At 40.2% G+C, this 22365-nt stretch overlaps 4 protein-coding genes and 1 pseudogene across 6 annotated transcripts in view; 3 read left to right on the top strand and 2 right to left on the bottom strand.

Annotated features, from left to right (window-relative positions):
- gpr155a (G protein-coupled receptor 155a) overlaps nt 1-3206 on the top strand; it is an 8777-nt gene extending 5571 nt beyond the window's left edge. Inside the window, exons 12-16 of the mRNA XM_031858473.1 lie at nt 42-172; nt 805-900; nt 985-1049; nt 1197-1334; nt 1567-3206. Of these exons, the coding sequence (XP_031714333.1) occupies nt 42-172; nt 805-900; nt 985-1049; nt 1197-1334; nt 1567-1762 (626 nt within the window). The 3' untranslated portion in view covers nt 1763-3206. The remainder of the gene's footprint in view (nt 1-41; nt 173-804; nt 901-984; nt 1050-1196; nt 1335-1566) is intronic.
- Nucleotides 3207-3321: 115 nt separating this feature from the next.
- scrn3 (secernin 3) lies at nt 3322-5987 on the bottom strand. 2 transcript variants are annotated; one of them, XM_031858478.1, is made up of 8 exons: nt 5896-5987; nt 5506-5678; nt 5224-5405; nt 4820-5019; nt 4193-4405; nt 3936-4098; nt 3659-3839; nt 3322-3593 (listed from the first exon to the last, which is right to left on the bottom strand). In XM_031858478.1, the coding sequence occupies exons 2-8, from the start codon at nt 5659-5661 to the stop codon at nt 3432-3434; spliced, it is 1257 nt and encodes a 418-aa protein (XP_031714338.1). In that variant the 5' UTR covers nt 5662-5678; nt 5896-5987; the 3' UTR covers nt 3322-3431. The 2 variants fall into 2 exon arrangements, with proteins under 2 accessions (XP_031714338.1, XP_031714336.1); XM_031858476.1 differs by having other exon boundaries at nt 3686-3839.
- Nucleotides 5988-6209: 222 nt separating this feature from the next.
- On the top strand, nt 6210-12357 carry cirsr (corepressor of RBPJ and splicing regulator). Of its 2 annotated transcripts, XM_031858475.1 has the most exons (10): nt 6210-6483; nt 7134-7228; nt 7468-7541; nt 7656-7669; nt 7782-7834; nt 7933-7981; nt 8278-8398; nt 9279-9385; nt 9683-9768; nt 10137-12357. In XM_031858475.1, exons 1-10 carry the CDS (start codon nt 6412-6414, stop codon nt 10840-10842), a joined length of 1377 nt encoding a protein of 458 aa, XP_031714335.1. In that variant the 5' UTR covers nt 6210-6411; the 3' UTR covers nt 10843-12357. The 2 variants fall into 2 exon arrangements, with proteins under 2 accessions (XP_031714335.1, XP_031714334.1); XM_031858474.1 differs by lacking the exon at nt 6210-6483 and having other exon boundaries at nt 6492-7228.
- A 445-nt stretch (nt 12358-12802) lies between these two features.
- Nucleotides 12803-15194, bottom strand: sp9 (sp9 transcription factor). Its single transcript, XM_031858610.1, has 2 exons — nt 15065-15194; nt 12803-14607 (listed from the first exon to the last, which is right to left on the bottom strand). The coding sequence occupies exons 1-2, from the start codon at nt 15083-15085 to the stop codon at nt 13309-13311; spliced, it is 1320 nt and encodes a 439-aa protein (XP_031714470.1). The 5' UTR covers nt 15086-15194; the 3' UTR covers nt 12803-13308.
- A 3389-nt stretch (nt 15195-18583) lies between these two features.
- LOC116389794 (obg-like ATPase 1) overlaps nt 18584-22365 on the top strand; it is a 38239-nt pseudogene continuing 34457 nt past the window's right edge.

Below are 22365 nucleotides of genomic sequence, written 5' to 3'. Positions count from 1 at the left end.
ACTACAGAATCTGTACGCTTCTGTCGTGCCCCCCCCCACAGGTCAATGTGAGAACAGCTGTGCGTCCTCAGACTGCCTGCTTGTCCAAGTGGAGGAGCTCAAACAGGGCGCAGATAGACAAGTGGCCCGTCATGTGCTCCTATGTCTGCTTCTGACTGTCAGCTCGCTTGCTGTGAGTAAACCACCACCTTTCACTTCTGCAGTTGACATGAAGTCGGCCTTACTGCCTGCATCATTATATTTAGTGCATCACAAACCAAATCGGACACAAATGGCTGAGCCGTGTAATTTCCACCTCACTCACTCGGCATCGGAGGAAGCCTTCTCCAAAGAAACCCATTAGGAGATTCTTGTGTTTTGATTAGTATTTATTAGTCATAACAGATAGGAAGTATATTAAATATGACTAGTAAATACCAATACAGTGTGTGTAATGTGGTTAACTGTGTTTCTGTGACTATAAAAAAATGAAAAACGTGTAAATACATTTTTCTTAAATGTGTATTTAAAAGGTACAGTGTGCAGCCTTAAGGGGGATCTATTGGCAGAAATGGAAATAATAATAAATAATGATAATTTAGTATTATTTCTTTAGAAAATGAGAACCGATCAGTTTCTATCTACATATAGAGATTGTCCTCAACACAAACCGTGATAGTTCTCCGACACACTTGACGCACGGAGGAAGTTTCAGTTGTAATCTGCAACCTCAGCACTGGATGCTACACACTAGAATAGATCAGCAGGATTTGCTAGTTTTACACGTCACATAAACACAACAACCCTCTGAAAACTCTCTGACAGAACCTGTCCAGCTGCTTGTGGCTGCTCTTGAATCAGGATCCTGGTCGACTCTACTTGGAACTGCAGTTCTTTTGTGCTGTGGCCAACTATGGACAGGTTGGTGTTCCAGACACGGTGCTACCAAGATTGTGAGCATTTGTAGTCACACAGCACCAGTCATGACATGTTTTCTGCCTCCAGGGTTTTCTCTCCTTTGCTCTGTTTGGGCTGGACAAGCATTTGATTATACTGCCATTTAAGAAGAGGTAAACTACATTCATCTTACGAAACTACTGCCGCACTTTTAAAGTTGTTTATACACACGGCATACTGTATGTATACCATGTGTACACACACACTACACTGTACTGTACTCCATGCATTTATATTTAGTTTTTGTGAATGGTGTTTAGGTTATACAGTCTGTGGTGTGGAAAGAAGAAAGAAGAGCAGCCGCAGACTGATTTACCTGAGGAAGTCAGGATGACCTGCACCCAGTTCACCAAATACCACAAGGACCAGTGTTTTCAGGACATTGTGAAAAGGAGAAGGTGAGAGCTCATCGTCTTACTCACTGCTCCTCTTGTCAGAGGTTAATGAGAAAATGTCTGAATAAACATGTTCTCTGATGTGTGGAGAAGTCCTGGTATTCATTCACATACAACAAAAATGATACCATTATTTCTATTACTATTTCATTGTTCTGATGCATGTGGGCTCAGTTTGCTTCTACTCTAAAACATCCATAGACCTTTGGGTGAATGCTTCTTTTCACTCTTTAAGGTGTGGGAAGAGGACTGTGGTGGACTGTTTTCTTGGCTGTGAACTGGTGGCGTGGCTCCAGGTGGTGGGCTTGGCTCAGGACCCTGGTGAGGCGGTACTCTATGGGACGCGGTTACAGCAGGGTGGCGCGCTCGAGCACATCAAGCAGGAACACGGCTTCCAAGACAGTCGCCTCTATTACCGCTTCCTGACGTAAGACACAAGGGTCTTTTTTTTTTTTTAACCAAATGGCATTTGAATTGAGATAAAATGATATAAATACATCTTGAGGATGTAGAACCTAAGGAACAATACCGGCCTTTGCAAAAATTCCTGAACATTGTGACTGCACATGCGCTGAGCACATCCTGTACAGTGCAGCACTGCAGTGCAACAGACTTGACCATTTCAAACCTAAAATGCAAGGGCACAATGCATTGTGTGGAGTTAGTCTGGAAGGGAATTTCTTTTTTTTAATTAACATTATTTTTGAGATCTTGTGTTGCTACAACAGTCAATCGGGACATTAACATGAGCTGTCAGATGATCGTACATGTACAGGGAATCCCCTGTTTGGCCTTGTTATCATAACCATTCATTTCTAGGTAAAACAAGAATACCTGAAATGGCAGTTTTAATCCCTCAATGGCTGGAAAAACTTACTACACAGCTACCACTTGGTACTGTAGATTAGAGTTTAGTGAGGAAGTCCTGTCTACAACAGACAGTAATCATTTTAAGATTTGCTAGTTTCCCTGCTAGTCACTGCATCCTTTAATCTGCAACAAAGCCGGTGAATATAATATTAGCATAGCTGAATAGGACTGATGGCCAAAACTATAAAATGAACAGCCAATCTTAAAGGGTGAGCCAAGACTTTGCTGATTTTTGTAAGAATTTTAATTTCAATATATGATTTTAATTTTGTTTTGTGTCATTTGGGGAGCGACAATGCACTGTCCCCATGAAGCAAATGATAGGTGCAGGCAAAAACACCACTCTTCAGCTGAATGTATCATTTCCTCCTCTGTGAAACTTTAGAGTGAATTATCACTCTTCAACCAAAGCACTTTCCAAGAAGGGAAGATGTGGTTAAATCTGCATCCATTTTTAGCTTGTTTGTAGTCTGTCTTACTCAGGATTAAGTTAGTTTTACCAGTTGACTGGTAATATAGCATGAAGCGCAAGTATTGTAGCTTTGACAGCCTGCAGTTTAACATGACTTTGCACTGATGTGGAGTAGTGGTTACACTGTTTACCAGGGCTGTTCGTGGGATCACAATTTCATCAAACAACCTGCCAGTTTGACAACAAAAGAAAACTGCCACTTAATAAATTAAGTTATTAATAAATGATAACTCTATAAATGTCAGTACTTGGTGTTGATGTGTTTTCTGGAAAGTGTTCACGTTGACATTGGAAGTTGGGAAAATTCCATTTCTTCTCAGGAATAAAGTAATGTAAGTAGAAAACAAACTGCTTAATTAAACATCTTTATAATTAAGTGCAAAGGTTTGTGTTTATTATTACCTCACTTCATGTTGAGAAAACTTCTGTAAAAAAAAGTCTTTTTAATAAAAACATACTTTAATAGAGTGTGTAGCACTGGCTGCATATTTATGGTATGGATTTGTTTTAAAATAAATGTTACCGAACCCTCATAATGTCTTGCATAATGAGTTTGTTCTTTCCTCTGCTTTGATCCATAAAAGTCAACATTTTAGTCAACAGCATCCTTGGCTGCTTAGTTCCTTGTACAATAATTTTACTAGTCAGTTGTGTTTTCAGGATTTATTATACAAGCATGTTTGTACTTATACCTGATAAAAGGTTAGAATGCAGAGGCGTCTACTGCTACTTTCACCCTGGATACACGTTTTGAGGTTTCAGCTTTTTCCGTACACGGCCATCTCCTCCCGAACACAGCTCGAGAACAGATCCGCCAAAAAATCTGCTTCCATAATACCGTTTGAAAGAATCTTCTCCATCTGTGTCATCTTTTCCTTCTCCAGCTGCCTCAAACTTTCTGTGATCTTCTTTCCTCTGTCCTATAGACAAACACACAAAAATATATATGTTAAGTCAACAGCCGGCTGGAATTAAATTGTTTAACCTCGTAGGATTGAATGATTGCAGCCACCAGCTCATGTTTGACAAACAACCCGTGTTTGCGATCAGGCTTGCTCTGGAAGCGGGGTTTCTTCTTTACAGGGTCATCTGCACCGTAACTGGGAGAAGACGTCTCCTTCAGCTCATTAATGTTCTTCACAAAGATGAAAGGCTTGAATACAGACCTGTTGTACAAAAAAATGTAATCAAATCATTATTAGCTGCTGTCGAAATGAATTTAAAGGATGCATTATCAGCTGAAGTGAGATCAGGCACTGCACCTTTCAGGGTCTGGAGTTGCTGTGAAATAGTGAACCCCGGGCAGAGCAGGATTCATGGGTATCACAGACACCATACTTCCTGTTGTCATGAACATGCCCTCCATGTTGATGCCACTATCTTTATCCCTCAGGATATCCATCATCGTCTCAGCAGTGATGTGACCTGCAGTAAATACAATCAACACATGCATAAGCAGAGGTAAAAGTCATGGAACGTTTTCCTCCTGTGTGTCAATTCTCCACAGGGAAGTACCAACCGTTGCTCTTTTCCAGCAACTTCTTCCCCTCACAGTATCTGCTCCCAGAGGCTTCTATTCTGGCCGTAGTCATGAAGGAGTAGACGGTGGAAAAGTTGAACTGAGTCTCTCCGTCCCACCAGCCCTGGCTTCGTGCATATTCCCTCATTTCTGGATGTTCCTTGTCGATCTTGGTCGTTATGCCATACTGGTTCGAGATGTTGCGATATCCAGCTAGAGAAGAGTAAAACAAGATGATAAAAACGGACTGTTATTCAACAGCTTCCTAAGCAGTGTAATGTGTTATTAGAAAACAAATAACTAATAGTGTCCAAATGATTCTACATCTATCTATCGACTACTTCAGATTCTTGCGAGGTTGTTTTAAACCGACTTCAATTTTGAGTACAGTAACAAAAAAGGAGGGAAATCTTTTAATGTAGAAAACTCAAACATATCTTTGGCATTTTATACTGCTAAACATTTCTAAGGGGGCATATATACAGATACCAATATATCTGTGATGAAAAAAATATCAGCCAATATAATTAATCTGGCATTCTCTAATTTCAACATGTTTCAAATGTCCTCAGGTGCTTTCCCTTATATCAGATGCGCACCCAGTTTTAATACTATTTTCCCGATTACCTTCCACTCTCTCTGCTGCCCAGTGCTTCCCTGACGTTTCCAGCAGCCACGCCTCCTTCCTGTCTGAAATGAGGAAGCTGTTGTGGTAGGTAAAGCTACACTCATCCTCCATGCAAGTTCCTCCCTGGCCATATTTCTCCAGCAACTCAGTGATCACATCCACAGCTTTCTCAGCTGCATTGGCTCTCTCAAGTCCAATCCTAGAAAGAAAAAAAAAAAAGCATAGAGTCAGTTATGTTTTCCCTTGTCTTTGAGTGTTCCTCACAAATGTATTCTGAACCGACAACTTGAAGGAAAGAAAATGTACAAAATAGTTTCCTGTTAGTACGGTGTCACTAAAATCTCCCTTTTGCATCTCAAGTTGATGGTAGTTCAACAAGTAACAGAGGCTTAGGGAAACTAACCTGACAAGATCCATGCCAAGAAGAGCTTCGTCGCCATCTGCACTCTCTCTGCCCCACACTGCTTCATTTCCAATACACACTTGATGCTCATTTGCACCCATTTCTGCACCCCACAGCCATGCTGGTTTGCTCAACACAACTGCATACGTGTGGGCAACCTGCTCAATCTCTATGTATGTGCACTGTTCAGGAAAACACAGTGGCAAAAAAAAACAGTTAATAGTTGTCCAACTGCCCTTTCACCGAGGAACAGTCACAATGTCATGTGTCTGTGTCACCTACCTCAACCCTCTCCCCTGCACCGTAGTCTCTGGCAGGAAAGTACACCACCTCCTGGACTTCATCACAAGGCCTGTCAGAGTTTTTCCCAAAGATGATGCTTTGTCTCTCCGTGGAGGGGGGCAGAGCCACGAAGGTGTCACAGGAAGATGGGTGCATTTTGAATCACAAACTCGCTGAGTTAACAGAAAGAACAATTGATTGGATGGTGTACAATATTCAACGAACAGAAGTTAAGATTTACTTGAGCATAAACAGCCAAAACAACTTTACAATACTTCAAATTCACCCGATATGACGTCAGATTTAGAGCTATAACGTTGAATGTGTGCTGTTTAACACGTGTCATGTAATGATGTTACTATACTCAACATTACAATAAGTCAACCTTACCTGTCTGTAGGTCTGACGGAGTACTGTCACCGTAAGTTTCTGGTTTCATTTCTGTCTCCATATAACGTGACCTCATCGGTCACAGGTCACGTTCTCTGAAACGGAAACAGTACAGTCACGTGACCGAGCTGAAGTCAGCTTTATATTCGACGTTAAGCGTATGTCGGCGAAGGAGATTACTATTTATGTCACTACCAATCAAATAACGTAGCATTTCGTTTATATTTTTCAAATAATGTAACGTATGTAATTTATATTGTATTCCGTCTCTGGTGTGACACGGTGGTTTCGGCATACATATTTATGTATTTATATTAATCTATTATACAACTTTACTGACTTCCGTAGTTCAGAGGTCAAACAAGAAATGAGTCCTCCGGCTCCCCGTAGCATCATTATAGAGCTATCTTCATGCAGACTGACTTGTTTATATGCGAAGGAAGCTACGCTAGCGACTCTGTTAGCTAAACATAAGCGCTACGATTTCCACTCAGTTCACGTAATAGGTGGGCAATCATGGGGAAGTCGTTTGCCAACTTCATGTGTAAGAAGGATTTCCACCCTGCGTCGAAGTCAAATATCAAAAAGGTGAGTGCTAGCTTCAATTAACGTCGGTGCTTGAGGATAGAAGACATCGGATTAGCCTGCTAGCTCGCGAGCTATGCTAACTGTCGTTTGCTTTTGCTTGCCTAGCTAGCTAATTAGCTAGAGCTGAATTTATGAAACTAGTAGATTGTCCTTTTAATAACAACCTGAGCCACCTCTGGTAGGCTACACGTCACTTGTCTAAATTGATATTGTCAATACACCCTACAGCCTTTCAATTTTACTTAACAAATAAATAAAATAATTAATGAATTCAATGGCTGTATGCTTTCAATAATTTGTTTTTAGGCATGTAACTAACAATTAATTGTCTCTATTGATGAATGTTTGTGTCACCTCCTGATTGTTTTATAAGATGTAGATATTTTTTTTTCCACAATATCCAAGAACCTAAGTTGATGTCTTCAGTTTGCCATAATGTTCAACTAACAGTCCAGAATGCAAATATATTACTAATTATTGATGTACAGGGCAGTAATTGCATAAAGTGCATTAAAACTGAACTTCTTTGTAGTCAAGTTGCTTACTTCTTCATGCAGTTGTGTGTCAGGCAAGTAAGCTGTCCCAAAAACAGGTTTTGGGAATGTATGAAGAAGTATGCGTGCAGTAATTCTCCTCAATTTATCTCACAGGTATGGATAGCAGAACAGAAACTGACCTTCGACAAGAAGAAGCAAGAAGATCTTATGCAGGCGTACATGAAAGAGCAAGACTGTTACAACAACAGGTCAGAGGTTACCTTGTGCCTCCTAAAAAAATGGATCTTTTCATATCATTTATCAGTATTTTAAACATATTTATTTTTTTGTTTATTGATAAATACTTACTGTGTAAATGTCAGTAAATGGCAAGGTTTTTATGAACAGTTACTTAAACATAATTTTCTAAATACCTCCGCTAACTTCACGTTGTAAATGTTGATAATCACCATTAAAATAATGGTGAATAATGTTTTCTCACCTCTAGGGTGTTGATGGGGGATGATCGTGTTAAAAATGGCCTCAATTTCATGTACGAGGCTCCGCCTGGAGCATCCAAAGGTAAATGATCGCTTGAGCAGCTCTGATCCCAAATAAATATTATGTTTAATCTGAAACACCTGATTCTTAAGTCAATTTTAACATTGTAATACTCTCTTGTCTTCTGTCCTGAAGAGGAAACAAAAGAGGTAAACTTGAGCAAATTATGAATCTATACAATTCCACTTGCATTGTTTCCACTCATTTATATCTAGAGAGGTTGACGTACAAACATTGATAATGAAAATGTGTCTTTTTCAGGATGGGGAAGAAGAGTACAAATTTGAGTGGCAGAAAACGGCTCCTCGAGAGAAGTAAGCATTTTATTTTTATACACAATTACATTTTTTTGCCATATTGTCCAGCACTCTTCCAGAATTTGCATTCCTTTTAATCCTTAACTTTCTCATAGATATGCGAAGGATGACATGAATATTAGAGATCAGCCATTTGGAATCCAGGTGATGATTTTTATTAGTTTGAAGCATATAGCCTTCACTAGTGGGGGAATAAATCTAAGGGGGTCACAAGTGGAGTAAAAGAGACACTGATTTGTTTTTAGCGGTCAAAAGCTGAAAGGATAAGGAACCACTATATAATTAAATGTACTGTGTATGCATTGCTGTACATTACAATGTTTCAAAAAGTAAATCGGTGTGCCATCATCTTTAACAACTATTTAAAGAGTTTTGTTGTGTTTAAATAATTATGCATACATCGCCACAATTTGTAGTAACGCCTGTTGTTAACTTCCCAGGTGCGCAACGTGCGATGCATCAAATGTCACAAATGGGGCCACGTGAACACAGACAGAGAGTGTCCTCTCTATGGGCTGTCGGGGATCAACGCCAGCTCTGTGGCCTCAGAGGAGGCACCAGGTATAGCACATATCCAATAATTGTCTAAAACTGACATATTAAACGCCTTCCCTGCAGTTCCTTTGTTTATGGATGTAATTAAATGCTAATTTGATGTCTGTTAACAAACCACTACCATCATAGACAGGTTTTATTTTGACGCTATTGAATTAAACGGGAGTGATTCATTAACTGAAATTAGCATCATCATATAAGTCCATGTTAACATTCTAAATATAAAATTAAAAGTATGTGAACCATCATCAATGTGTCACTTAAAATATGTAACAATCAAAAGTTTAATTGATATCTAGAGATTTTGCTTGCTGCATTATATATATATATATATATATATATATATATATATATATATATATAATTTTTTTTTTTTGTTTAAATACACACTCGCCACAAAAATCAGGCAGCACAAAATGTACAAGGAGCCACGAAATGTTTGTGCTGCTTGATATTTGTGGCGAGTGTGTCAGCTTTAGTCCGTCACAGACTTTGCAGCAGGTACACCTACTGTATCCTTCCTGTCGGGTTTCAGCTGGAGCTCCCAGTCTTGAGCTGATTCTGACTCCAGCAATCAGCGAGTTGAGTAAAGTGCTAATGTTTACCCGGGGAGAATCCAGTCAGTGCATGGTGTTGATGGAGGAGTGCTGTAATGGTCCCCTTCCTGTGCCCGGAGAAAGATATGTAATTATTGTGTATTCTGATTCCTCTAACTGCTGCTTTGGCAGAGAATGATATTGTATGATTTGCTCAGCCGGAAGTGGAGTGAGTTGATTTGATGTCCCGTTCTGTTAACAAAGCCGCCCTTGAAATTCCCACTGTGGAGATAGTGGTTGGCTTGGGCTTAACATCAATGGGACTCTGAGGCTGTGATTTGTGCTAACAGGTCCGTCGATGCACCCCTCTGAGTTAATGGCGGAGATGCGAAACAGTGGGTTTGCCCTGAAAAAATGTGTTCTTGGTCGGAACGCTACAGTTTGTGATCCATCGCAGGTAATTGTCTTCTCGTACTCCCGTCTTTGCACACATAGCACGATATAAAAACACACATACACATATACCTTCAAGGGGAAAAGACAAACTATATTTCTTTGATATGTCTCTAGCATACCTTAATGCTGCAGAGCGGCCAGTTATTGGGGAGACTTGTCCAGTGAACAGATTAGATTCATTCAATTGCATTCGTGTTTAAAGGTGTTCGACTGATCTATTCAAATGTAGATTTGCTCAAATTTGTCTTCGAGAGTCGTATTTATTTGTATGTTTTCAATGTGCTCTGTGCTTCTGCAGGAATATGTTGCCAGTGATGAAGAGGAAGATCCCGAAGTGGAATTTCTGAAGTCATTAACGACCAAGCAAAAACAGAAGCTCCTTGGGTAAACAATGCAGCACAACTTAAAAATGTTTATTCATGAAAAGCTTCAAGGAGTGGAGCAAAATTAATATTATTGTACCATTGTTTGAGTATTTTTAAGGATATCCTTATGAATGATCTGATGAATTACAAGGTTACATTAATCTTTTTTTTTTTTTTTTTATGAATCTATTTTAAATTTTAAACAAAAAAGTGTGTTGTGTAGCTTAGTATATCAGATTGTTTCCTTGCCTTTCATTTTGATTAAGTATTTTACGTTTCTTTGCTTAAAACATTAACGTGATTCATAGACGTTATGATGTTGATATTCTATTTTTGATCTGCTACCTGGTTGAATGTTAATTGAACGTGTTTGCTCCTGTTTTACAGAAAACTCGATCGCCTGGATAAACAGAAGGCCAAAAAGAAGAAGAATAGCAAAAAACAGAAGAAGAAGAGCAAAAGAAAACAAAAGAAAAAGCATGAAAGTAGCGAGAGCTCAAGTGACTCCTCTGACAGTAGCAGTAGTGATAGTGGCTCAGATTCAGACAGTCACGGCAAGTTCAAGAGCCAAAAGAGAAAGAAGAACAAGAAAAAAGATTCCTGTCGGGATAACAGCTCTAAGAGCGAGCGGCGAGTCAAGAGTCAGAAAAGGGCCTCCTCTCCTAGAAGCAGGTCACCGAGCCCTCACACTGGACACAAGCGGTGTGATGAGGAGTCCGGAGATTATAGACAAACAAGGACAGAGAGGGGAAGGAGCGGCAGTCGAAATCGCAGCCCAGAGAACAAGATCAAGCTGGAGGGAGGTCAAGAGAGAAAGGGACACAACAGCAGGGACAGCCAGAGACCTAGCAGCTCCAAGTCTTGCGTGGACAGAAGTAGGAGCCGCGACAAAGGCAGGGAGGACAGAGGTAGGGACGGGAGACACAGCAGAGATGATGAGAGGAACAGAAGTAGCACAGATGGAAGGAGAGGCAGAACAGCAGATGGGAGGAGTAGAAGCAGGGAAAGGAGGAAGGAAAGGGAGGGCAGGGGAAGAAGTAAGAGTTGGCAGAGAAGAGAGAGAAGCCAAGACCGAGCAAACAGAAAGCACTGACTGTTTGTTTTTCTTCCCTCTTACAATATTGTATACAATATACAATATTCCTCTTACAAAACGTGTTGACTGTGTTTTGCAATGACTATTCTATGGTGTTCAAAGTGTCCCGTTTTTAGAGTTGCAGATATTGTGCAGCAGGTCTCCCTTTTCTCCAGTAGAGGGAAGCAGTCCACGTGAAATATGTAGACGCAGCTCATGTTGTCCTGTACCTATGAAAGGGTCTAAATCATTTGATTACCAGTCGAAGCAATTTGCAGCTATGATCCGTTGGTGGGAAAATATTGGACTCGTTTTTAATGGCTTCTAGAAAGACAAATTTCTGTTGCTGCAGTTTTTTTTTTTTGTTTTTTTTTAATCTTGCTTTCATTATTGTGTATTTTTGGAAATGTGGACATTGTAATGCTTAGGCAGCTGTTAGCTGCAAAAAAAAAATGTGGGACTTTGTATTTTCTGATTAAATTTGTAAACATCTTTAATTTAATGAGTTTGTTTTGCGATGGATGAAAGAATGTCAGTGTCTAAAAATCGGTTGAAAATGTAGAAATCCCTGTTGATTACCATCAGCGTATATCCACTAAGTATTTTTAAATTCTGCTCACTTGATGGCAAATTATTACTTTTACTGTGTTATATTTTTCAGGCCGGTTTCCCTGAATGCCATGACACAATGTGTTATCAATACGTCCTGCTGAGTTTTTGCGGGCGTCAAACAAAACAAATATGATTTCTGTCCAAATATACAGCGTGTAAATACAGCCTATAGAGACGAAACTAAAGCTGCAGTATTTTTATTTTCATTATTGCACATCTATTATTTTAATTTGGAGGAAACTAGAATTTAAATTATTATAATATTACCTAGATTGGACAATTGTTTCTTATTCACTTTTGTTTTGGCCGATATTTACACCTTTTTTATTTGACAGTCTCTACAATGTAGACTCGGAAAAACAATTTAGATTTTGAAATAAAAAACAATTACATTTTATCTCAAAAGCTTAAATTTCCCCATTTTTTTACTTTAAGTGTTAGCCTATTTGAATTTCATCAAAATATAAAAGCTATCTAATCGTTTTCACTATTTGGCCGTTTACTTGAAGCCGCTGTTGCACAAAAGGAAATGAAAATAATTCCCCTCTATTGCCTTCTGGTCAATTTAACATCCTCTTTAAAAAAAAAAAAAAAAAAAAAAAGAGGGTGTCTGGATGAGACGCTTTTCCTTGACGTATTCCCAGTCCTGGACTCGCGCTGTAATTATTCCCCGGCTTTTTTCTTTGAGAGTCGGACGCTGCAGTGGGTAAGCACAAAGAAGTCGGAGAGCATCCTTGAACCCTTTCAATACGGGGCCACTGATATTCAAATAACATGCACGCACCGTTTGCCTGCGCTGAGCAAAGAGCATTTCTAATTCAAACATTTGCATGTGACTCTTCGCCCCTTCTTTTTTTCAAGTTTAGAAAACTGTTCCCATAACATCTATGTGGCTTCTGGCCAAAAGAACGACGCCGTATCCTTATTCTCGGTCCATCGATTGGTATGCAAATGAAAGCAGTTAATTTGGACAATTAGAATAAATATTCAGGGCCCTTTGTCGTCAAACCCCCCTGGAAACCCCCCGATAAAGTGAAACCGAACAAAAGATGTCTCGGAGATTAATTAGATATTTGATAAGACACGAATCCCTAATCGCAAATACAAGACACATGGGGCTGCCATGTGCTCCAAGTCATAAATACCATTTAACAAGATTTTCATTTGGCCATGAAATGTTTTTTTCCGGTGCATTTAACATTGATTTATTCCATAGGGGGAAGTCAATGTATTATAGGTGATTTTAAGAAAAATAGCCTAAAAGCATCACTCTAAATTAAATTAAACTATTTTTAAAATGTAAACCTTATGTAAATAATTAAACCAAAAAATATATATAAAATCTACATCACACAATTACAGCCTTTTTTAAAGATGTTTTAATTACGATAAAATGAAAGTCTTATACGTGTGACTTTATACAGGTAAACATTTATATATAGATTTTTTTTTTAGCAAAGAAATAAAATGGTCAACCAAAGTTGAAGAAGCTGTATACATACATATCCACAAAGTGCGTCGAAAGTAAACTCCTTGATTTCCAGGATACCAACACGAATAAAACAATCATAGCCTAACATTTACATGAAAATAACACGTAGTTTTGTCGTCAATATACAAGATGTAACTCACATTGTCCAACCAAAGTTCAACAGGTTTCGCGCCACCTCAAACATCCATTTCATTTTGAAGTTGCCTGTGTTTTCTTTAGATGGATTTACGAATGAAATACTCGTTACGCCTGTGGACAATACATTGTTTAGACTTTGCAATCGCTTCTGGAAATATTTTCTCCTTTTATTGTCTGTCAAATTAGACCCGTTTTCAATGCTGTGCAGTTTTGAATCTGGTTTCATTTTGGGTGAAGCCTTATTAGGGCTCGTCTTGAGGAGACTGATCCTTAACAGTGATTCTGGGATTCACCCCGTCCAAAATAAGTTCTGGGGACTCGGATCTCGGGGTCTCCAGGTTACTGGTGTCGGTGTCACTGTCGCTGCCCCGTTTGCCTCCTCCACCGGCCGTGTGCGTTTTGATGTGCTTGCTCAAATGGTCACTCCGCATAAAGCGCTTGTTACAAACCGGGCAAGCAAACCTTTTCTCGCCGGTGTGGGTGCGAAGGTGTCTCTGGAGCTCATCGGACCGAGTGAACCTTTTGCCACAGAAAAGCCAGTTGCAGACAAAAGGCCGCTCGCCGGTGTGCCATCGCAGATGCGCTTTGAGGTGAGATGTCTTTCCGTACACTTTACCGCAGCCGGGAATGTGGCAGCTGTGGAGTCCCTTCCTGCGCAGGCTGGCCCCGGCGGGTCCCAGTCGCTCAGCCTCCTGGCAGTTTGGACAGTCACACGTTGCTCTGCCGGAGTACCGCCGGGACGACCTCGAGGAGCTACTTATTCCTGAACTGCCCCCAGAAATCATGGCGTTGGCGGCAGAAGCGTCTGTGTAAGTGGGGATGACCGTTTTGAACCCGTCCTGCGTTAACAGGTGCTGACCGGTGGACAGTAGATGGGACGCGGTGGGGTTGATTCCAGTGGAGCTAAACGCCGAGTGCGTCAGCGAGGAGAAGTCCGGGTTGTAGCCACTCAGCTGGGAGTGGATAGCTTGAGGCGTCCCGGTGTGCAGTGAGGTCTGGAGGGTGCTTGCAGGGTTCTGGACATCGAGCCACGACCCGGGATTAGTGTGGACATCCCACCACGAGGACGCGCCGTTGGCAACATCGCCAGAGATGGTCGAGTGGAAACCGGACTTGTACCACGATTCGTATGGGTGCGCCATCCCCACCCGGGGGTAAAGAGTCTCTGCTGATGTGTGGACTTTGGATATAAAAGCTGACTGTCCGGACTCTTGGGACGCGACTCCCGCAGAGTTGGAAAACAGACCGCTGTAGTCTGTGGAAAATGCAGACGAGGTCGGGGAGGTGGAGGCTAAGCAAAAGGCGCTGTTGCCTGTGCCACTGGTCGGTGTTAGTCCTGTCGACGCGCGGCTTGTTGCTACTGTGAAACCGGGCAGACTGGATCCCAAGTTGCAGCTCGAGGAGGATCTTTTCCACGGATGAAATCCACCTTTTGAGAAAGCGCTCGAGTCAGGTAAAGTTGTAAGAGGACTGGTGTTACCAATTTTGTTGCAAGTTGCAGCCAGCATAGCTAGAGGTGTAGTTCCAAACCGTGGCTCTTCCTGAAAAACACACACAAACGTTGGAGTTAAAACAAATGTTGCTGAAAGATTTTCGTTTAATCTGGATATTTGGGAAGCAGACAAAACAGGTCTTAAATAAATAGCCTAAATTATAACAACCGTTATAATTAAAAGTATCATTTGAGCTCAGATACATGTGCTTGTAGAGAAAGTAGTAGCGTGTTTTAACACGCAAACATTTTTTTACAAACTTTCTCAGATTATGAACTGCGTCAGATATCTGCTGTGAATACATAGAGCAAAAACACTGATCTAGATGCCTTTATCGTCACTTAACTGTTTGTTTTTAATAATAAACGAGTAGGCAATCGTAATTAATACAGTAGGAAATAATAACAGCGAACTTGAAAGCAAGCATGTTTATGAAAGCTGCAAACAGCAGCAGGCTACGATAACTTTACGCACAACTTGTTCGCAGAAACAAAGTCGGACTCACCCCAAGTATAGACGTTGCCATATCCAGGGTATGTGCTGTGATGAGAGTGTTCGCGATTTCAATGCTGTAGAGCTCCAATTTGATTCAGACTCGCCGTGTTTGACTCAGGTCACACGGTTTCTCTCTTGGCTCGCAGCTCCCAACAACTACCTAGTTGTAGAGAGCGTGTTCTTTGAAGTACAGCTGGCGAGGACGCGCAGCCAATCTGATAGCCGCATGTATGGCTGTGGACGAAGTCAGCCAATGAGAGCCCCGACCGCAGACAGAAACACCACAAACCCCGCCGTCAATCATCTGTTGTGCAGCCTCTGCTCGGACTGTCATACAAGACACGATTTGGCATTTTTTTTGAATGCATACAGTTATTTTTATGTAGTGTATTCTCACACGAAAGCTCAATGTCTCCTTTCATTGCAGCATTGAGTTCGCGCGTCAGTTCTCCAAGAGGTAAGCTTTTCAATCATTTTAAAGCGTTTGTGGATTGTGGTGACACCGTGTAGTTCCAGGTTTCCCTTCTGATTTTCAATATTCAGATCATGCGCAACACGTCATTGAGAATCGTTGCCGTTTAAGCACATAGTATCCTGAACGAGGTGAGGGACGCTGTTGTTGCCGATGCCTTATTCAGAACAGTGCATGCTCCTGTGTGTTAGGCACGGTACAGTTAATGCTCGTGGGGGAAACAACTGGGGCTATATGTTCTATCCTAAATCCTTAATGTGCTGGGGTTCATAATGGAAAATCACAGATGGATTAAGTTTAGTGCAGAAGTCCAGGCACAGGCCTGGCAGCACGGACCTCACTTCTCCAACCACGGCGAGGTCATTTATAAGATAACGACTTCCCCTGAATACACGAAGGAACAGCAAAGTATGTGTTCGCTGTGGATCAATAACCTATAGTTTGTTTACTTCCAGTCAAAAATATACGCGCGTCTGCGCTCGTGCTTGTGGTCGAGTTCACGCGCGGCCATTCCTTACGAGCGTACCCCCCTCCCTGCTTATACTTTTTGGGGGAGTGCAGGTGAGGGGTTAATTAAAAATGACAGCTTGCTTTATCAGGGCGTGTAGTGCATGTGTTTAAAAAGAGAAGTATTTTATGGGCGAGAAAAAGTTTCATCGTCCAGGTGATCTTGTAAGGCCGCCAGTCATCTCCATTCAACTGCTTTAACAGGACGCACGGTGCCTGTCTTGTAGAATTAAAACGGTATGCTTCTATAATCACTCATTTATTAAATTGTGGACAATTAAGAGGATGCCGTGTTTCAACTATTTTCCTTATCTCGCGACTTTTTTTTCCTTTTAATATCACAATTCAATCAATAAGCCCAGATATCCCATAGCTTGTTAAAACGCCCAGGGATAATGGCATAATGCAAAATTGACCTGCTCTTACGTGAACCATCATCCTTTTAAAAGTTAAAGCAATTTTCCAGAGAAAGCTTGACCGAAAGATATGCATTACAGTATTCAAAACGGGCAAATAATGCTCCATTATAGAGTATGAATGCTGCCTGTCAACACACGCGCAATTTGTTCAAATACTCTTTTTGCTTTAAAACCACCACCTTTGGAAGGGTGAATAAAATCATCCTCATCAAATACTGAGCGCTGCCAAGAAAATTGAATCATTTTTGCAATCATGACAATTTGGCTGAGTGCTGTTAACAGTATTAAATGTCTATTCCACATAAATACAGTTGATTGTTGCAAAAGAAATCATATTAATTCGAGCGTTAAATAAGAATGGACGCAGTATGTAAGAGCTTTTTTCCCCATTATGCTTTCATAATATTAAAAATTCCGAAAATAAATCAACCCTTTAATTAAGTTAAGATTTATTTAAAAAAAACATTATTTAAAGTCTTCTGTCCGTTTGTTCAAATGTTAATTTTCTTGCATGAGTATTTGTGTAGCAGGCTTTGATATCTTAATAAGGAGCTGTGTGACCGTTCAGATTGGAATAATGATCCTAACAAAGAAATATGCCTGAATCACTCTTTATGCACCAATACGTGTGTGAAATGTATACCTTAAATTTATTTAGAAGTAAATATGTTTGTCAGATTAAGCTGTAATAAAATAACAGTGATTTTTCAGACGATGTTTGCTTGGACAAAAGGGGAGAACAGGATCTCGCCTTGTCATTCATGTGAGAATTTTGAGTCGGATCTGTAATTCTGGACTCCACTCGTGAGCACTTCTCTGTGGCAATTAGAAGCCCATTACAAGCCATTAGATTGATCAATGTACCTTAAACAATGGGAATGATTTATTTGGTCGAACAAAACGCTCTGCATCTATTGTGATGAGTCTAAGTGGGGGTGCATCCATCAACAAAAGATAAATGATTAATTCAAACCTATTCATTTGAATACTTTCTACACAGCCAGCCTCACTTGCCTCAAATCTAGATTATTAGAGCCTCATTTTCTGCGTGTTAAACCAGACAGGCTGCTGGATTGGCCGACGTTTTTTCTTTTGGTTGTGCCCCTGTGTGCTTTAATTTGTATTTCTGCTGAGGGAAGTTTATTTGAGGACATTTCACTAATTGTTGTAATTTTGTGTGCTCATGTGGCTACACCTGTTCCTCTCAAAGGGGGGTTGACGGAAACTACGAGTGCGAGGACATTTCACTTTGTTTCTGTGGCGCTGAAGCTGTACACTGTTGTCTGACCATTACACTTGTATCATCAGTGAAAGCTCATTGAATGTAAAAAAAAAAAAAGTAGACACAAGTATAACGATTTTGTCAAGACGCTTCACTTACGATACCTCCCTTTTCTTTCAGATATTTTGTGGTTGTAATATTCTAGTTCCTTATGAAAGATGATTATAGAAACTGTATATTTTCTTTGTTGCTTTAAATGACAATGTCTTGATCTCATCTTCTGTTTCCCATGAGTTTGTTCTTGCACTCTAAGGTTGCGACGTCATTGTTTATTTTGGTGGCAGGCAATTAGAGACAAAATATAATTGATATACATTAATGTGCGCTGGGGGGGAAAAGGCGACTTGATAAAAATACGTATTGCTGAAGGAAGTCTATAAGCTGTAACGCAAAGGGAAATGGCAAAAATTGCTCTGACCAGTCAGTATAGAGACGCAACTCGTGGATGTCTTCAGTTAGACGGCTGTCAAGTGAATGATTCAAATGATTCAAATGTTAATATAAAGCAGGCCGCTGTTGCAACACAGCCAAGCATCTGATAAATATTAACTTCGCTTTAAATACGCACATTTCAACCAACAGTTGCATGTAAGATTGATCCCTCAGCAGCTCATCAACCTACATCGATACTATCGTCAGCTAAATTTGGAAGTTCAGATCAGCTTGCCGGCTTGCAGTGTCAAATTTCATATCCAGAGGCTGCATGTTCTGTTTTGAGTGCGGGGGAGCAGCCAGTTGAAGTGCAGTCGACTGGTTACATTTGAGGACTTAGTTTAGCACATTTCCCTCTCAATGAATGTGGTGTTTTCTCTGATTTGGTGAGCTTTTGTGGAAGTGTAATAGTGGGAAATGGCTCCAAAAAAAGGTGCAGGTTATGAGAAGTAGCTCCATTCAAAAATGAGCACGCATTGTAGATTATGTAATGGTATTTGGCTCGCTTTGACTGCAGACATCTCCACATTGTCGTTATTAGGGAAAGGGAGAGGACGCAGCAAAGACGCCACTGATTGGAAGGTTTGGCACTTCATTGAAAATAGGAGTTGTTGGCCTGCCCAATGTTGGGTAAGTAACGTTTTTTATTTTTTTCATAGATATTTTCACTTTCTCACCATCCACACTGCATGCAGCAGCATGTGCTCTGTCTACATCTAAACTATGCCTGCTCCATGATACCATAAATATAAATGCATGTAAGGCTAGATGTAAGCTGAGTACAGTAGAATGCATGACTAAAGATTAGAAATTAAATGTAGAGATGTTTTTAATTTACATTTCTTTACATCTAATTTATACAAACAAGATATACAGACAACTTCAGACTTTGAGTTGTTCTGTTGTTTCTCCTGAAGGAGCTTTCTCACCTTTTGCATGTCACACTTTATACTGAAACAAGCAAAAAGCTATGACGCATGATGTACACGATTTGGATGTATTTAATAGCCAGAGAGCCAAAAACTACTGACTTACACGTGGATGACTGTCTGAGTAAAAGTGTTCAGTGTTCCTCAGGCTGTTAAGTGTCTGGAACCACTTGTTCGCTATACTAGCCTATATGATCAAATCCCACAAGAGCGTTGTCTTTCCTTCGCTACATATTTTTTGTCTGAACAAAAGTGTATGAGCTGCTCAAACTTTACAAAATGCTTCAAACAATACGTTTTGAGTGTGTTATAGCAGACAAGTGTTATGAGTGAGGGTAAAGCTGTGACTTCAAAGAGTTGTAGTACTTCAAAAATCATAGTTTTTATAGTTAAAACATTTTACAATTTATTATAAGTGTGTATCCTGTATTGTTTTCATGATCGTGGGTTTTATGATCACGGCAGCATATTGTCAATTAGAGAAAACAGCTTAATTCTATGTGACATTTTATTGATGAGTATGTGTCATGACCTATCTACATTTGTATAAAACTGGCACAGCAAACATGGACCATACCACGCTATAGCTGTGAATACAGAGAAGGTGGTTAAATTAATGAAAAGCATTAACAAAACCTATTGTGCGTTGGTGTTAAATACCCACTTATCACTCATGCACCGGTCAAAGGTCGGGGTACATCCTTGACACCTCTCCGCTCCACCACATACTACATACAGTCACTATCACATTCATATTTCTGATAATTTGGAGTTTCCAGGTCACCTGACCTGCATGTCTCTTTAGCGTGGCCGAACATCTGAGGAACCACATCACAAAGTGAACACAAACACAGGACTCTCACTGAGCCACCTTGCAGACCAGTCTTGCTGCAACAAAGCATACAACTCTAATATAAGTATTTACTACAGTTAAAAGAATACCTCCTTGAGGAAATTCACTTGCATGGCCAAAGCAATGTTCTGCTTTCATCAGTTTGACACCATTACACCTGCATGAAATCATACTTTTCAGCATGGCAATTGTCCCGTAGTTGCTGGAATCTGCTCCCAGTCTCAGGTCCAATCAGTGCCTGTGACACTTTAATGACTGTTGATTGTGAAAACTAAAAGACACTTTCAAAAAGTCCAGCATGGAAAGCATCACAAAAATACTTATAAAGTTATAAGTTATAAATAATACTAGTGATTTCATCTCGTTCTTTGTACGTTTTTGGTTTTTTTACAAATACAATAACAGATCTACTGTGCTTTTTTATTTTGCAATGATAACTAAGCTAGCTAACCTAAAAGTTCTATAGCACAACAAACTTAAGCAATGCGAGTTGAAAACCCAATGAGAAGACGTTGTCAAACGAAGTCCCGTGTCTTGTCTCTTTCTTCTATGTCGTATTATGCTGTTATATGAGGGGAGACGGTGGGTGCATATATGATGTTGGTGGTGGAAGTTCACAATGAGCACCGAACAGTGAAATTAAAGAGACAGTACCTTATAGACATTCAGGCATTGACGCAGGAATTGGTGTGTAAAAGTCTAACTGAGGTGTTTTCAAATTCTTGGTGGTCAATGAATTCATGTAATCAAACACAATTAATCGATGTGAAGAATGAAAAAATGTGAGTTAGTTGAAGAATATTTGAATTCTCGGAACCCTATAGTCAAAGAGTTGCTCAGTCTGTGAGAGATTATTATCGATAAGGTGGACAACTTGACAAGAATCTGTATTACATGGCCACAGTGTGTGTTAGCATGGCTAACACACTGTCTGAATGTCAGACAAATCCACCTTGTCAGCATCTACCAAGACCTTCAGCAACATCAGAGACAGAGTGCAATCACAGGGCAGACCCTACATGACTTTCCCTTGAGCTACAGGAAGGGCCACAGTTATATGTTATCTTCTGCTTAGCTGGTAGGTTCTCATCTTTTTGCAGCTACTTAAAACATTTGGAGTCATTTTCAGCCGAACTGTTGTTTTCAAGAATCTTAGGAAGTTTTGTAAGAGCTGAACACTGCAGCTTTTGAAGGGACAGAAAAGCCAATGATGTTGTGACGTTATCCACTTACTGTGAACTGTATAAGCCACAGGTATTGTTTTAAATAAATCGTAGAGACGGGCTGAAGGTATTTTTCACAGGACTCGTATCGTCATATATTCACATACTGGACATTGATGATGGAGAATAAATTCAGTTCAAGAAGTTTGTGCTTCTACATGTAGTGTATTTTAGCTGTCTTGCTAGAATTTGGAGCTTATTGCACAAAGATCCAACTCTCTAGAGTCCCTTGTTTTCATTTCCTACCCCAGCAAAACCACAATTACTTTCGTGGATAAGAAGTGAACTCATTGAGGTGGTGGCCTGCCATACCACATTTGTGTCAAAGTATAACTTGCCAACCCTCTCATGGTTTCTTCATGAATGAACCACGTTCAAATGCCAGCCTGCTGTTAGTTGGGCGTAACTGACCGTTCTTCACACACATGGGAAACTTGAGAGTGTGATTCAGCCAATCTTGCGGCTGTTTCTACTCTTAGACCAGCACATGTTCTCTTTCTCCTCAAAGTTTAGTCTTGTCAATGTAACCCCCTGATTGGACACACTGCACAGTATATGGCCTAACTGACTCAAGTTGAGTTAGTCTCGTTCATTTTTAAAATATATTGTTTTTATGGCTTTTATTGCCTTCATTTGAGCAGCTGGAGAGTGACAGGAAATGGAGGAGACAGAGGGGATGACACACAGCAAAGGCCCACGGGTTGTAATCCAACCCTGGCGAGGCTGGAGTTGGAGTCGACTAGACGACGTGTATGAGCGGATTGTTTCACATTTATATATATTTCCACCACAAAAACAAAGAATCTAGAATCTTGTGATATGAACTATTGTTAGAAACAGAAACAGATACATTTAATAAATGTACAGCAACATGTTTTGTTGTTAGCTGCACTCTGACCCTATGAAGAAATTAACCTTTGCAGGAAAAGGTGTGCAATTAGAAACGATTTGTAAGTTCGAGTATGCATTGACTGTACAGCTCTTTTCCTCGTCTTTCTCCTCTTCCAGCTTTACTTTGTATTTTGCTCTTAAGCTACTCTTTTAGCCCCCTGTCTCTTTGGTATAAGGACAGATTTTGATTTCAGGCCGCAGCAGTTTATTATTAATTACCATTTATAACCGCATATTTAAAGAATTGTTTGTAGTGAAAAACTGTCATTAAGTGTAACAATTTCTTTCCATTTGATAATCATT

The sequence above is a fragment of the Anarrhichthys ocellatus genome, unplaced genomic scaffold (assembly GCF_004355925.1).
Source record: "Anarrhichthys ocellatus isolate YVR2014 unplaced genomic scaffold, GSC_Weel_1.0 scaffold20, whole genome shotgun sequence".
Taxonomy (NCBI): Eukaryota; Metazoa; Chordata; class Actinopteri; order Perciformes; family Anarhichadidae; genus Anarrhichthys; species Anarrhichthys ocellatus.
This window is presented reverse-complemented; position numbering and strand designations above follow the sequence as displayed.